The 15731-nt window shown below is 42.7% G+C and overlaps 1 protein-coding gene across 3 annotated transcripts in view; it reads left to right on the top strand.

The window, feature by feature from the left end:
• Positions 1-12921, top strand: part of CRB1 (crumbs cell polarity complex component 1) — a 152581-nt gene extending 139660 nt beyond the window's left edge. For all 3 annotated transcript variants that reach the window (XM_045876129.3, XM_045876130.3, XM_045876128.3), the window contains one exon: positions 12457-12921. In XM_045876129.3, the coding sequence (XP_045732085.1) occupies positions 12457-12672 (216 nt within the window). In that variant the 3' untranslated portion in view covers positions 12673-12921. The remainder of the gene's footprint in view (positions 1-12456) is intronic.
• The last annotated feature ends 2810 nt before the right edge of the window (positions 12922-15731 follow it).

Here is a 15731-nt window from a genome sequence, read left to right as displayed (position 1 = left end):
CAGGGAGAGGAGTGCTATTCTGGGGTGTGGGAAAAAGAGGAAAGAGATGTACTGCATCACGACATTGAAGAAGCTTCATTTATAATTTGAATTCTCAGTTCCAAGTCTCTTGGAGAGTTTAGAAAACAAAAATTTCCTTTTGATTCAGGTTATTTAAGTTAATAAGAAGAATATTCTTCTGGCAGTCACTTCAGAATTCAGAAAAAAAAATGTATATCATTCCAATGTCAATATGACACAGGATATGAAAAAATGCAATAATCAACAAAGATTATCCTGAAAAAAAATCTCCTTACATTTTGAGAATATTAATAGTAAATTATAGAAGTAAAATATAATCAAATACTTTAGCTGGGTTATTTCATTTTTTCTTAAATTGATCTACAAACTGGGTAGGAAACAGAGAATCTGACCTTCTATTTTACTAAAATACTAAAAAAAATCACTAAAAATTAGTCCATGACAGAAGGAGAAGAGGAGTCTTCATGTGATTTCTCCTTTGAGCCTTTTGTAGGAAAGGAACAGAATACTTGGCACGTCCAAGTCCTGTCTTTTCCGGCAAGGATCTCCTAAACTATTATTTCAAAAGATAATGCAGACATTTTTAATATTATAATTAATGTATATACTTAGAGACCCAAAGGTACAAAATAACCATCTCGGCTACATTGTCTGATCTAATTTTATAGTAATCTATTAAGTTCTGTGGTGAATTTATACCTAGAGTTGGGGTAATTTTAGTTTGGCTATATTTTTAAACTAATAGGAAAATGCTGTTAGACTTTATTTTTGTCTCCCCAAAAAAGATTGCTTTACATTCCTCATTACTAATATAAACATATCCTTTTCTCCATTTGTGTTCTTGGGCATTTAGGTGGACTGTTAACAAAGTCAAACATAAGGTTTTCCTGTGTGTGTGTGTGTGTGTGTGTGTTTTAATCTTGCCAATTTAAAAACCTACAGACTTTTACCAAATGGCTTATTTGGAATTTGAAAGCCTGACTTCTGAAAGAATTCTTTATTTCTAAAACTAAATACTATTTTATTTTATTTTTTTATTATGTCTAAATACTATTTTAATATAAATCTTCACAATGTGAAGTTTCCTATCTTTGATGGCTGTAAGATACCTTGGTGTTTTAAGTTGCTTACAAACTCATAAATTTTAGTAATGTTCACTTGGGCTCTGACCAGTCTCAGTTTCACAGTATCCATCTCTTTTTAGACATACCATGTCTCCAACTATTTTGGACAGAGAAGGCTGTGCAGTTAAAGGACCCCCATTAAAGCATGCTATGTGTCTTTCATCTTGCACTAGGCAGACTTTGAAACTGAAAGTCCAATAATTTGATGTAAACAGACAATGACAATCGAAATGGCTACTTAGGAGATTATTTAAGAGAAGGTGCAGGGTAGAGACATTCATCAATGAAACGCTGGAAGAAAGGGTTTTTATTTCTATGTTTGCTTTTTAAAATAAGAATAGAGTAAATGATACCATAGATTATATGAACAAGGACTTCAATGACAAGCTGCCCGAGTAAAAGTAACATATTTTACATGGGTGACTTGACGCCACACTTTATCACCTCCACGAGGGGAAGCCAATTTGAGTTTGGTCAATAAAATACAACCTCCAGAGTCGGGCCCCGGGCACAGCTGACCGTGTGGTGGAGCCTGGTGACTTGGCATCCCCCTCGGCTGGGACACATCCAGAGGCGGCCCTGCTGCCCACCTGGGGGATGTCGGATGTTTCGGTTCTGTTCGACTCATAAACACTTCTACAGGTATGTCAGGAGGGATGGGGCCGGTGGCCCTTCATGCTCTGGTAATTCAACGCAGGTCTGAAGCATAAGCGGGACTGGTTATTGCAAAGCTGGATTTACTGCGGTCTCACAACTGTTGAAAATGGAACTCCATGAGCTGCTGCAAGGCAGGGGTGACGGGGGCATCTCATTATAGGAGGCGATTTTCTTCCAGAGGCTGGGATTTACTCAAATGTAGACTTGGACCAAATAATTTTCTGATAAGTTGGCCATAAATCCTCAGTAAAATAAGCTTGGTGTTCTCAGCATATCTATTGGCTTTTTGATCATTTTTATGGCTTTCCTTTTGCTGGTCAAATTATCCTTATATGCTCCTAAAGCTCCTCTGACATGGATTAAGTCAACACAAACCAATAGACCTTCATTACTTTGGCAACTGGTTTTGATTTGGGGGCAATAAATACAATGACACAGACTAGATTACCTTTGCCAAAAGGATATGTGATAAGCCCTAAGGATGTCAGGGATCCGGCAACTCTTTTTCCTGCATAATGTGAGAAGGAATTAATAGCAGCTTTTGGACCAACTGAAGGGAGTTGGAAAGAAGAAAGAAATCTGATAGAGAAAAGAGCCAAAGTGCAGCTTTTAGGTCCAGAATGAAGATGCCCGTGGATCACGGGAAGGTCCGTGCAGGCCGGCTGTGTGCCCAGCACTGTGCTAGGTGCTGGAAGACAGGGTGAGGGCCAGATCGATGAGGAAGCTAATATATGATGTAAGCCATGAATATCTTAGTGTCTACTAGGGGAGATAAGACCAGCAGTGGGAACAAATTTACTGGGCAATAAACATAGAGAGAAGAGAGAAATCAGCAAGATCCGGAACAGCAGAGGAAGGTAGTGGAAAAGCAAGGTCTACAAATTTGGCATTTGGAGGAATTATTTGCATTATAAACATTACTTTAAAAAGTATTTTATTTTATTTAAAATAAAAATAAAATAAAAAAGTATTTATTTTATTTAAAAAGTATTTTATTACTGTTCCAAGTTTTTTTTGAGGGGGGAGGAAATGGAAACCTAAAGAAAATCAGAAAAAAATAGTATAATGAACACATGTATACCCTTCCCCCAGCTTCGACAACTTTTTTAACATTTTGCTACTGTTGTTTACCTCTGTGTATATACACGCACATTTTTTTGCTGCCTATTTAGAAAGTAGGTTGCAGACATTTTAACATTTTATCACTATTTCAGCAAGTATCTCCAAAGAAAAAGACCTCCTTCTACAGCCATAATACTGGTATCACATTCAAGAAATTTGTCATCACCCCACAGTCAGATTTCTCCAATTGTCTCAATAAAGTCATTTATAGATTTTGCTGTCAATGCTGGATACAATCAATTGCATTCAGTTGCTAGTTATCATGTCTTTTTAGTATCTTTTAATCTCAAAGTCCCTCTGCCTTTGACTCATTTGCTAAATATTCTCTTGCTTTTGAAATTATGTATAAAAATCAATTGACATATGTATCAGTCACCTTCTAAAACCCATGCATGATGGCGGAGATGGGGTATAAAGAAATTGAAACCCTTTTCTGCCCTGCAAGCCCCAGGTTGGTGAAGGTCTCTTGGCATATAAATAGAAAGAGAAGCAAACATTTGAAGTGGATACATGTGTAATAAGGGGCACAGGTCATTCGCACTAGGGGAGACCCAGCAGAGAATATACATGAAATTGCTCCTGTGATTCTTGCCCCCTCCACTTCACTGAGGGGGGAGAAACAAAAACCATCCTGGAATGGTATCGAGGTGGGTTCCATGCCCAGGCTGGGTAAACACTTTGCTGACAAATGTGCTGCTATTCCTCATTCTACTTCTGCATTTGTGGCTCTCCATAAGCACACAGTCCTCCCTAAAACTTCTCAGGCCAGCAGGAAATGTGCCAGCACCCCAGCCATGCTTCTTGTTCTTCCTGCCACTGGATCCTGGTGCTGCCCTCTGCCTCCAACACCTTTCCTTGCCTCATTCTTCCAGTGACTTCCTTTGAGAAACTTCAAGGGCGTCATGAAGTCCACCTTCCTTCTCCTTTTCTTTTCTTTGCACTCACCTGGGACATCACACCTCTCTCATGGAACTGTGGTTGTTTATATAGCCTTCCCAACCCCCAGGCACTACCACCAAATAGTGAGTTTTTAACAGACAGTGACGATGCCTTTGAATTCCATATGCCCAGGACCTAATATGCTGCCTGAAACTTGGAAGGCATTCAGTAAAAATTTACTGGGTGAGTGAAGGAACGCATGAACAAATGAGCAAATGAATTTCACTACCAATCAACTTTCTGGCCTATTTTTTAAAAAGATTTTGTTTATTTATTTGAGAGAGAGAGAAGGGGAAAGCATTAGCAGAGGGAAGGGGAGAGGGAGAGGGAGAAGCCGACTCCACGCTAAGTGGGGAGCCTGATACGGGACTCGATTCTAGGACCTTGACATCGTGACCTGAGCTGAAGGCAGACGCTTCACCAACTGAGTCACCCAGGCGCCCTTTCTGGGCTATTATACAGAACTCTTCTTATGACTGAAAAGAATTTAGTAGTGCATGAAACAGAGCAATGAGCATTACATGTGTGGGAGTCAGTAACAATTGATCAGCCCCTTTGTGCAAAACACTGGACTTTGTATTATTGAAAAGTTCCAGAGTAAATAGATACTCATTCCTTACTGTCCTAAGGGGAGGGCCAGAATTTGGCCAAACCCACAATGAGCGACAGGCGCACATTCAAGTGCACACTACATGGTGTGTAGACCCGGATACAGCTCGCCTCACATGTATGGTGAGTCCTGGCTTTGCTGTGTAAGAGACTCTGTGAGTAGAGACACATAGGCTTCCCTGGGGAGGCTTTGCCGAGTGCAGAGAAATTTCCAGTGGTGTTCTAAAAAGAGGCGAAGTAGGATTGAATAAATGGCACGTTTCAACATGGAGAGGTGGCATTGACAAGAGCAGATGATTCCTACCTGAGAAGGGGCAGGTAAAGAGAGTGGCTGTGCCCGGATGCAGGGTGCTAGTCGGGCTGTACGTGATGATGTCCTTCACAAGGAAATGGGGGGATATGAATAAAGGAATGACTTAAAACTTAGCAATTTAGGTTTGGGATGGTTACATTTGATATAGTAAGCTCCCATGGTCTTCCATGCCAGGTAAGCAAGGTGGTGTACTTATGAATTGTTTATTTGCTGTTTATTTTTTTATAGGGCTGGCTGGATGGTGTAGATTCTAGGGGGAGACACAGTGGCTAGAGGACAGGTAAAAGAAAATCCGTATATAACCCCGGCTGTGACTGGGAATGCAGAAGAGAAACAGCAGAGTGGTAGGGGACTCAGGTCTGAGCAGGTCTGACGGAGTGGTGAAGAGGGAAAGCACATCAGGACTGACACTGACACTATGATGTTAGCAGGTCCCGATGCTGTGTCATTGACAGGCGGAATCTTTAGTTAACAGCCACTGTTCTCTGGAATGAAGAAAGAAACGGAAGAAAAAGGGAGAGGAAGTACGATTGTCCACCCACTTTTACTGCGACCAAAATGGGCTGAGATAATGTCCAGTGGTTCACCTAACAGAGACAAAAAGAATGTTTCACACGTAGCAAAGGATAACGGGTGGCTGCTTGGTTTTTTTTTTTTAATCATCTCTAGCAGCTCCTGCTTGTGCCACCAGATAATTTCATCCTGGCTATAAGGGGTGGGCAAAAGGTAAAAACAGACAGATTCTTTGTGGCTAATTGCACACAAAGGAATAATATCAACTGTCTTCATGGCCCTCTGGCTCCTGGGCTCTGTCGTTCCTCACCTGCCCCACCAGTGCTGACCGGCAGCCCCCCAGCGACGGTGCCCACCCTGCAGCGGGAGTCTGAGAACAGGTTACTTCAGTTCCTCCACCTGACATGCGCTGGGGTCTGCATTTGGTAAGAACCCCAAGAGGGAGAAGTCCTGTGTGGATGAAGTCTAGAGCTCACTGCATGCTGCTGGACAAGCCCTTTAGCTTTCTGCCATAGGGCGGTCATTGCAGTGTCTCTGTGGGACGGACTTTGTTCCAGGCACTGGGGAGACAGATGGGAACAAGGAAGACAAGCATCTGCACCTCGATGGAGCTTCCATTCCAGTGGGGAGACGGGCACGAACCACATAGATGTCGCGGGGTGTTGTGTATTAGAGAGAAATAAAGCTGATTGCAAATAGAGGGTGATCGGGAGGGCCTCCTTGAGAAAGTGAGAGGAAATGATCGTCCCTCCCTAGTTGGGTTGTTAAGAGAATTAAAATAGTTTCTGTGCACAACATCTGGCAAACCCCTGACCCTGGGCCGGCAGAAATGGTAGCTATTATCTTGGAACAATAAATTTACAAAAAGACATAATAAACTCTTGACTGTGGGCTGCTGGGATTTAGTTCTTGTATGAGACAGAGAGAGAGAAGTTTTATTCATAAGGCCTGTGCTCCTAGGAAAACGATTCTATCACTTACGCCACCCGCTTAAGGAGAGAAAAATGCAAAAGCAGTGTCTCCAAACTTTTAGCTTCCTCTGTGCTCCTGCTTAAAATCTGACATCTTAAGGAAGAAAGAGGTTGGAGACATCAGGACAAGAATTACAGACCCAGGGCCTCAACCAGCAGAGACAGAGTTTTGCTCACCTCTGTATTTCTAGCTAGCATTCCATTGGTACAGAGACCGTGATCAATAATTATTTGTTGAATGTAGGAATAAGTGTGTCCTTTTGTGACCAATGTCACAATGCATTTCACATCTCAGAATAATCGAGCTCTTTCTCTTAAGGTCCACTGGAGGATGCTCGCTGTTCTTGGACTAATGCATAAAAGAGGCTAATGGTTTCAACCAGAACATCACACATGTAGCCTTCTGCTAGATCCAGGTCTTGTTGCTCCTCTATCTCCCATGGATCCACACCAAATTTCCACAGTAGCTATTCCAGACTTTTCAACAGACCAGATACGGAAATCACTTGGGAAGTTTCCCTGGACAGTACCTTCCAGTGCTGGGGTTGGCCGAACTCTCAGCTCAGCCTGGTTTTTCCATCCCCAGACTGTCGTGACAACCCCCAGTCAGTACGGCCCACAGGGAGTGTGATTACATGGTGAGAAATAGTGAGAAAGACTTCATGTAGGAGTCCTTTTTCCAGGGAGGGATTTCAAACGCTAAGTGCAGTCTTCCACAGTCCTGGGAGGGAGCTGGAGCTCACCGTCGTCTGGTCCCCAGGAATCCCTAGGGAGAGCCTGAGTGTTTCTAGGAGAAGCAGAGCAGGGGATGAGGAGGTGGAGCAATGCCAAGGAGAAAATGCTTCTCGGCTTGCAGTTTAGACACCCTGTCCCTCCTCTGTCCCCTGACGCTTGCCCCCTGCTCCGAGGGAAAGGTGCAGGAACCCTGTGATGTCCACCCTTTGTTCACCTTACTAAGCCTTTTATTCAGGGAGAGGAGTGTCTGGCTGAATCACCTGCTCGTTGTGCCAGGACACTTCCTAAGTCCTCTCTTTTGGCTTTCCCAGACTCTATTTTCCCCCCTTATAACTGTAAAGTGGACAGTGTATTTATGATTGGAAATTGGCTGCTGCAGCAAGTTTAATTTTAAAAACAGAGTTCTGGCAGGTATTCAGTATTACTATGGAAATGGCTGTTTCTAGCTATTCACTGATAAGCTATAGTTCAAGGACGTAAGTCTGTGTGGGAGGTTTTTAACATCCACCAAACGGAAGACCTACTTGTTGAAATAGTAATTCACAAGCACTGCTCTCCTCGGTCTTAAATATGGAATGTTCTTCTGGGTTTTTTTGTTGTTGTTAATTTGTGGGATAAGAGCTTAAGCCATGTCCTCATTTTGCTTTGGATACATAGGAGTGACATATTATAACCAGCTTTTTAAAAACACATCTTTAAGGTAATTTTCCCATTCTTCACTAATTCTCATATTAGTACATAATGGCCTCACTTAGCTACTCATGTCACACAAAACAGCACAAACTAGTTTCAAAAACTCACATTCAAACATTTTAACTTCCCATCTTAAACTGCCTCTAAGGATTTTTACATAACATGTATAAGTGAATTCTAGGAAGGATTGTAAGTAGTTCACTCCACGTAGTGTTTTCCAGGAGCCAATGTTAAGCCGCAAGCATCACCACTGTTTAACCACAAACGTACTTTTCGCTGATGTTACAAAACCCAGGCTCTAGAGAAAGACGTTCTAACAGGTGGTAACTGTAACATCAGGCCTTGACTATCCTTGCTTTAAGGCAAAGCTTCAATATTTTCACTTGGAAATGTGAGATCAAGTTTCCCGAGAAACTCTAGAATGTTTTCTCTTTTTCCCAGGCTCCAGCCAATGTGTGTATTGTTTTCACATCCTTCTGAATGCTGTCACCGGCCCTAAATATTGTGACAGGCAGATCCTGATGCTGAGGACAGAAGTGGTCTCATTTCTTATTCTTTCCAGACAGGCCAGCTCATTTTGTGTTTTCAAAATTAGGTGAACTGTTCAGCAATCAATTAGTGAGGGGCCAGTGGATCCTGGGGCCAGGGTGATAATCTGCAGGCCCCCTCCGTCCTCACGCTTGGCCCTGAATGCTGACATTTGCCAACAGCCAGTGTGTGGCTGGGAGCAGGACCAGGGACACCAGCCAGGGAGCGGTCACTCCGGGTAATGATAAACTAGAGCCACGATGAGGATTGAGTCCACACCTCGTGAGCCGCTCTCTAGATACCCGAATGCTATAATACTCGGACCAATTCTGAGACCTGGTGATTCCTATCCCCACTTTACAGGTGGGGAAACTTAACCTATCTGTAAACTACACCAGTTGCAAAACTGCATTTAAACCCATTTCTGTTTGTTTAGCAAGTGCATACTGTTTCCAGTCTCCCTTCAGAAGAAAAACAGTATTAAATTCCCTTTAAAGAATTAAAAAGGGGGGGGCACCTGGGTGGTGCAGTCTGTTAAGTGTCTGACTCTGGGTTTTGGCTCAGGTCATGATTTCAGGGTCCTGGAATAGATCCCCCCATTGGGCTCTGCACTCAGCTCGAGTCTGCTTGAGATTCTCTTTCTCTCCTTCTGCCTCTCCACCTCATGCTCTCTCTCTTTAAAATAAATAAATTTTTTAAAAAAGGGGGGAAGTATGCTTCCAGCATATTCCAGCATATTCTCAAGTGAAAAGAATCAAAATAAGGCTTGACAGTTTCCCCTGAGAATTCCAGAGTGTACCCTTGCCTTGGGTCTTATGTAGGCTACAACCAGTCAGTCAATGTTTCAGAATGAATCCTCTTTAGGGGGGGAAAAAAAGGAACACCTATTTATTTTATTCTGCAAACACAGAATTCAAAGTAATTACAGTTTCAATTAATCACATGTAAAATATACATTTTAAAAAGATGTAAACATAATAACTGAATACAGATTGTAGCATGTCATTAAAAAATCATCGTACATGAAAGGTGTAATTAATTTGGGGTCTATCTTTTCAGAAGAAGGTTCCTCAGAAGTGCAGTGTGAGCGCACAAGCCAGCTGGGCAGGCGTGGCCTGACGTCCACGCTGGTTTTCAGGACAGTCCTGCACTTGGAGGCCTTCATCAGTCCCCAGCAGCTTCAGTTATCAAAAGATCCATTCCGGGGCTGTGTATTTTAAGCACAGTTGAAGAATAGCAGAGCAAAAAAGGCCTTTCAACCATGGGAATTCAAAAGCAAAGGGCCCTCAAGAGGCGATTTCAAAACCCTACTCATTCAGCTTTATTCCAAAGCTTAATGACATGCTCTATGTGATAGAGTTAGGCGAACTGTTTCATCAAAACCTTTATCTGGAGCTCAGAATTGCAATATTAGGTTTTTAGGTTGGCTCCCTTGGCCATATACCACAAGGTACTGAGGGAGTGCTAGTTTATCTTTTATAAGTAAATAGACTTAGGGAGGATGAGAAATGGCATAGATACGGCCACTCATATTTTTATGTGTTGAGAACTTACCATAGGCCATGCTTTGGGTTATTTTGCATTCATTTTGTTTCCTTATTCCCAAGGAAGACGACACAATTTATTGGACAGATTTAGATGAAGCCAACATGGAATAAGAGTGTACATTATCTGAAGGTCCCTAGATAAAACCAAGGGTTTTTGCTGGTCGGATTCCATCTGTCCTTCTCAGACTTTTGACCTCTCAAGGTCAAGTCTATGGCTCTATTCATTTTTCCCAGCCCACAGCTATCTTTGCAGATATAAGATGTAATGACTCACAAAAGGACGGCCACACATTATGGCAGGAGAACTCCCCCTGTAGCAGAGGTAAACCATTTTGCTCAAAAACTACAGACTCCTGTGATTCCAAATTCTCTATTTAACTCCTAAGCTCCTATAACTGAGGGATGAAAAGTGGTTACAACCCAGAGTCTTTTTACAGCAATGTGAAAAGTGGAGAGCGGAGAGGAATTATGTCTGTCTACCAGCACAACATACCTGAATGCTTTCTGAAACTAGCTTTTCCCAAACTGAACTTGTCTTCCCGCACAAACCTGTTCTCTCCTCCTAGGTCCCCTGTCCCAGCGGAGGCTGTCCCCAGCCACGCGGCCATCTAACATGGAAGCATCAGCCATCTTGTCTCTCTTCTGCTGTTCCCCAGTCTCACACAATCTGAGAGGGAGCAACTCTACCTCAGAAATCCCCCTCAACCATTCTTTTCCTTCAATTCTCATTCCATTGGTAAAGTGAGACCTAGGTCATTGCTTGTCGTGACTAATAAAATAAACTCCTATTTCCCCCACCTTCACTGTCACCATCTGTCACCCTGTAACCAGAGCCAAATTAATAAAACACAGATCAGATCATATGATGCTGCAGCTGCTTAAATTCCTTCAATGCCCCCCTCTGCCCCTCCCACCCCCCACCACTGACTATAGCACAAAAATCTGAATATCAGTGGGTACTTAAATTTCTTGTAAATTTAATCTACTTTACAGTTCTATCTCTTGCCAACTTTTAAAATCCTTTCCCAATTCAAGCACACATTCTTGGACAATATTTTCAGTCACGTTGGATTTCTTACACTTGCCCCAAACTCTGAGGACTTTTATGTTCCCTTGCCTTTTTTTTTTCAAGTTGTTCCATCCAAATAGAATTTCCTGCTTGAAATATTTGTATGTCCTCTCATCCTTCAATGAACAATCACATGCCTCATTCCAATATGACTCCACCTACACCCCAATAGAGTTCGTTTATGACACTATCATAATCTATATTTGTAATGTATTATGATCATTTGTGCATATGTGTGTGTGTGTCCCCTCCTCTTCTCTCATCACCAGAATCTGAGCTCCAGATTCCAAACTTTGTGTAGGTTTGTTTCTTAGGTTGTTTTTTGTTTTGGTTTGGTTTTTTTTGCCTTTTTCTTTCTTTTCTTTTTCTCAGATTTTATTTAAAGTCTAGTTAGTTAACATACAATGCAATATTGGTTTCAGGAGTAGAATTCAATGGCTCATCACTTACATACAACAACTTTGATTTATCTTTGTGTGTTTATTTCCCAGCTCAATGAAGCTCAATAAATATTGTTGAATGAATGAATAAACCAATGAAGCACATTTGAGTGGTAGTGAGGACACCCAAGACAACACTATGAAGAGATACAATATTATATTAGTTGCGTGATTCTTTAAACCAAGGCACATTGAACAACAACAACAACAACAAAGACTAAGGAAAGTAAAGATATTTAAAATTCCCTAGGATGTTCAAATAAAATTCCATAGATATCAGTAGCTTGGCTTGGTAATGCGGGGTTAGGTCACAGAGAAAGCTAAATGGTTTAATCCCACTTTTACTGTGATAGAACTATTTCTTTGAAAAGCAGTTAAAAAATTCACATAGTGACTGCTTCCTACCTTTCATATTGCTCTGCAACTAAATCACAGACGCATGTTACCCAATGCTCGAAAGTGCTCGGCAAACCCAGCGGAAGGAATATTAAAGAAACCATTGTGTAGGAGCAATGCCCCTGAGATCGCAGGATCCGACTCCTCCTGACAGGGCTCTACGTGCAGTTTTCTGTTTCTAGATGTTTGGTGCGACATTGAGCTCCTATGTTTTTACAACAATTCAATTGTCACATGGAATCCAAATCAAAGCAATGACTATGGAAATGGCCTGCAGGACCAGCACGTTGCCGTCCCTGCTCTGTCTTGGGATCTTTCCCAGCTAATTTAATTTGCTTCTTCTCCCCCACCACCTCCCACCAAAAAAGGCTGTAAAACAACTATTCCTTCAATCCAAAACCAGAGCTTCTGGCAAGGGAGGGAAGATACTGTAAATAATGTGTTTGTACAGATGGAGAACTATTTTACAAATATACGTGCGGGGATATCTTTTGCCCTTGATGTCATAGGAACGATCCCAGTCACAGAGATGAAGACGCAGAGTAAATCAAGCAGATATTTCACGTCACACTTTCTGCCCCTTGACCTTGGCTGTTACATCTATAGTCATTTTCACATGACCTGGGAATAAGAAAAAAGCTTCCCTTTCATACCTTGGTCTTTTTACAGTACTGAGCGGCATCGGCATTCTGGTTGGTTTTCATTCCAGGGTAGTTCCCATGTCCTAAACATTTACCTTTTCTCTATAACTCACCTCCCCATTATTTCACTCCTTCCAGTTGGCAGACGATTTGATCTCGGACATTTTCGCCGCCATTGGCTCAGTGACGTCCGCCTTGCTGTTGATCCTTTTTCTGGTGGTGGTCGCTTCTGTGGTTGCCACCCACAAAAGGGCAACTCAGGGAACCTACAGCCCCAGCCGTCAGGAAAAGGAAGGCTCTCGAGTGGAAATGTGGAGCATGATGTCACCCCCTGCTGTGGAGAGGCTGATTTAGGAGCATTCTGTCTCCCTGAGAAAGAGATCCGCACACTGTGAATGTGATGACCACAACTGAGCGTCTTTCTGACCTACCTGGACTTACCAATTTACAACTGGGGTTTCACTGAAACCGTGGGAAGGATTCCTTTGGCCACCTTAAAGACTTTCATGGTTCAACCTGACATCATCGTTTTACTATATTAGCCATTCAATCACAGAATAATGTTTTTGTGCTGGTAATTTCAGCCTCATAATTAGCAAAAATATCTCCCAGAGGACAGTGTCTTCTGGGAAAGCCTCCAGTGCCTATCACTTAGCCTTTTTACCCCTGGCAACTTGGGGACACCTTTCTTAGTTTGCCCATTAGCTGGCAACTGCATTTTTTTTTTACACAAAAACTACAAAATGCATTTCTCACTCTTTTTATCATGTGGTGAAAGGTTTTAGTTGTATAGCTATGATGAGATGCACACTTTTGCCCTTTAATCATGGACTCAAGAAAGCCATGGGGATGATCTATGTTTAAAAAGTGACCCAACGTCAACTAATAAAAATGGAAATGTGGTTATTCTCCTGAGTATTTTTTGTATTTTGTGATATTACATGTGACAAAAGTAGCCTCTAGTTACATTTGAAGAACCTTCTTATGAATTAGATCTTTTACTTATTTATTTATTTATTTATTTATTAAAGATTTTATTTATTTGACAGAGAGAGACACAGCGAGAGAGCGAACACAAGCAGGGGGAGTGGGAGAGGGAGAAGCAGGCTTCCCGCGGAGCAGGGAGCCCGATACGGGGCTCGATCCCAGGACCCTGAGATCATGACCTGAGCCACCCAGGCGCCCCTGAATTAGATCTTTTAACTACATCATGTCAAACATTACGTTTAAAGTCATTGCTTTCTTTTTTTTTAAGATTTTATTTATTTGAGAGAGAGAGCGAGCGAGCACGAGTGAGTGAGAGAGCAGGAGCAGGGGAGCAGAGGGAGAGGGAGAAGCAGGCTCCCCACTGAGCAGGGAGCCCGATGTGGGGCTGGATCCCAGGACCCTGGGACCATGACCTGAGCCAAAGGCAGACGTTTGAGCGACTGGGCCACTCAGGTGCCCCTAAATAAAAGTTTAAGATATATGTAGCAAAATAGTATATAAATAAAAGTTTAAAATATATATATGTATATATGTGTTTATATATATTTGGGATATATGCTTTAAAATTTAATGACATGAATTTTAAAATCTGCTGTAGAGCAATCCATCTTCCTCAACTACTGAAGGACATCATTGCAGAAATTGTCCCTGTCTCTTCCACGTCATCAGTTTTCGCTCTGGTCTGGATCATCCCGATAGCACCAAACATGCTGTCATAGTTCCTATGATGTAAAATTCTCTCCTGTGGCCCACTTCAGTTACCATCCGTTTCCTCCCCAGCCCTTTCAGCAAAACATCCCCCAAAGAGTTTTTTTTTGTATTCTCTGCCTCTCCCTCCTTTTCCCTCCTTCTCTCTTGAACTCAAACGAATCTGACTTTTCTCTGCACCCCCTCCATGAAATAGCTCCTGTCAGGGCTGCTGATGACCTCCATGTTGCCAAACACAGTGGTCAGTCCTCAGTCCTCAGCTAACCTCTCAGCAGCCTTTGAAACAATTGTCACTCCTGTCTTCAAATACTTTCCACCCAATGAGACACCATTTCGTCTTGATTTTCCCCATACTTACCTGTCTGGTTTCTCTCCGTCTCTCCATCGTCCCCCCTCATCTCCCTGACCTCTGCTCTATTTTTTTCCATACTGATTATCACAACTTGTCAAATCCTATACATTTTTGCTATTTCCCCTGACTAGAATTTAAGTTACATGAAGACAAAAACTTCTTTTCTTTCACTGCAATAGACCCCACCTAGAACAGGCCCAAAACAGAATAAAATTTTCTGCATAAATGAACAAATAATGAATGAATGGTGTGCGAATTTGTACCTGCCACCTGCAAATCCCAGAGTGCACAAGGTTTGTGTGGGCTGTCACTGGATGCTCCTGTGGCAGCTAAACTCTCGTAGCTTTATAGCCTAACGTCCTCATCTCCCGTGTGCCCTGCGCTTCTAATATCGCTTGGTTTCAAAGATGGCAGCAGCCATTTCTCTAGTGCTCCTTTGCATCGTGACATTACCAGCCCATCCGTCAAGAGGTGGAGTCAGTTTGCCTGCCCCTTGACTCACGGCTGGCCTGTGATCTGTTTGACCGAGAGAATGTCACAGAAATGATGCTGGATGCAGGTTTTTTCCTCCTCTCTTGGATGGACTGAAAATACCACGTGGAGGGAGAGGCCCAGCTGTGCCAACCATCCCGGCTGAGCCCACTTCCAGCCACCATGCCGCCACCAAGGTGTCGGGCGGCGTGTTATACGGCAATCAATTCCAGAGACACAATTATTCACACCGAGGAGGCAAACATAGGAATATGGCGACACACAATACTTCTCTGACTCTGATTCCTTTGTTTCCGAAACTGTTGCCCTGGGAAAGACTGGACTATGCAGGATTCATCTGCATAATAATAATAATGATTAGTAAACTATTAATAAAAGATGACCAATGGATGCCTGATTTCTCTCCGAGTGGAAAATAAGGTGAGGATCCATTAAATCCAAACACAGCTCTGGGTGGCGCTGAGGGTCACGGTCCTTCCAGGGCAGCTGTTGGCAGGCTTTGGGGCAGGGGTGCAAAGTGGACACAGCCGTCCTCCTTCCTGCCCTGGGTGGAACCCGGCTGAGGGCAGCCAATGGAAAAAGCACATCTGGTGTGTGTTTACAAGGAGTGACAGGAAGGCGCCTTCAAATGGCCCCTCACGTGGCTCCTGTAGCCACAGTGAGTGCAGAGAGAAGCAGGAAATGACAAATGACTGTAACTTAAATCAGCTGTCGAATCTGCCCCTATTCTACTTCCTTAAGTTACCACTGCTTACCAGGTCCTCTCTGGCCCCGGGTAGCCGGGTAGCCGTGATTATGATGATTACCAATTCGTATTAGCGCCAGTAACTGCAGAGTAATTGTAGAGGTAGAACTAGAAGGCACCATTCTAATG

The sequence above is a fragment of the Mirounga angustirostris genome, unplaced genomic scaffold (assembly GCF_029215605.1).
Source record: "Mirounga angustirostris isolate CCGP_5_RB_7025 unplaced genomic scaffold, mMirAng1.0.hap1 SCAF_6, whole genome shotgun sequence".
In the NCBI taxonomy this organism is placed as follows: domain Eukaryota; kingdom Metazoa; phylum Chordata; class Mammalia; order Carnivora; family Phocidae; genus Mirounga; species Mirounga angustirostris.
Note: the sequence above shows the minus strand (reverse complement) of the source record. Positions and strands in the feature narration are given on the sequence as shown.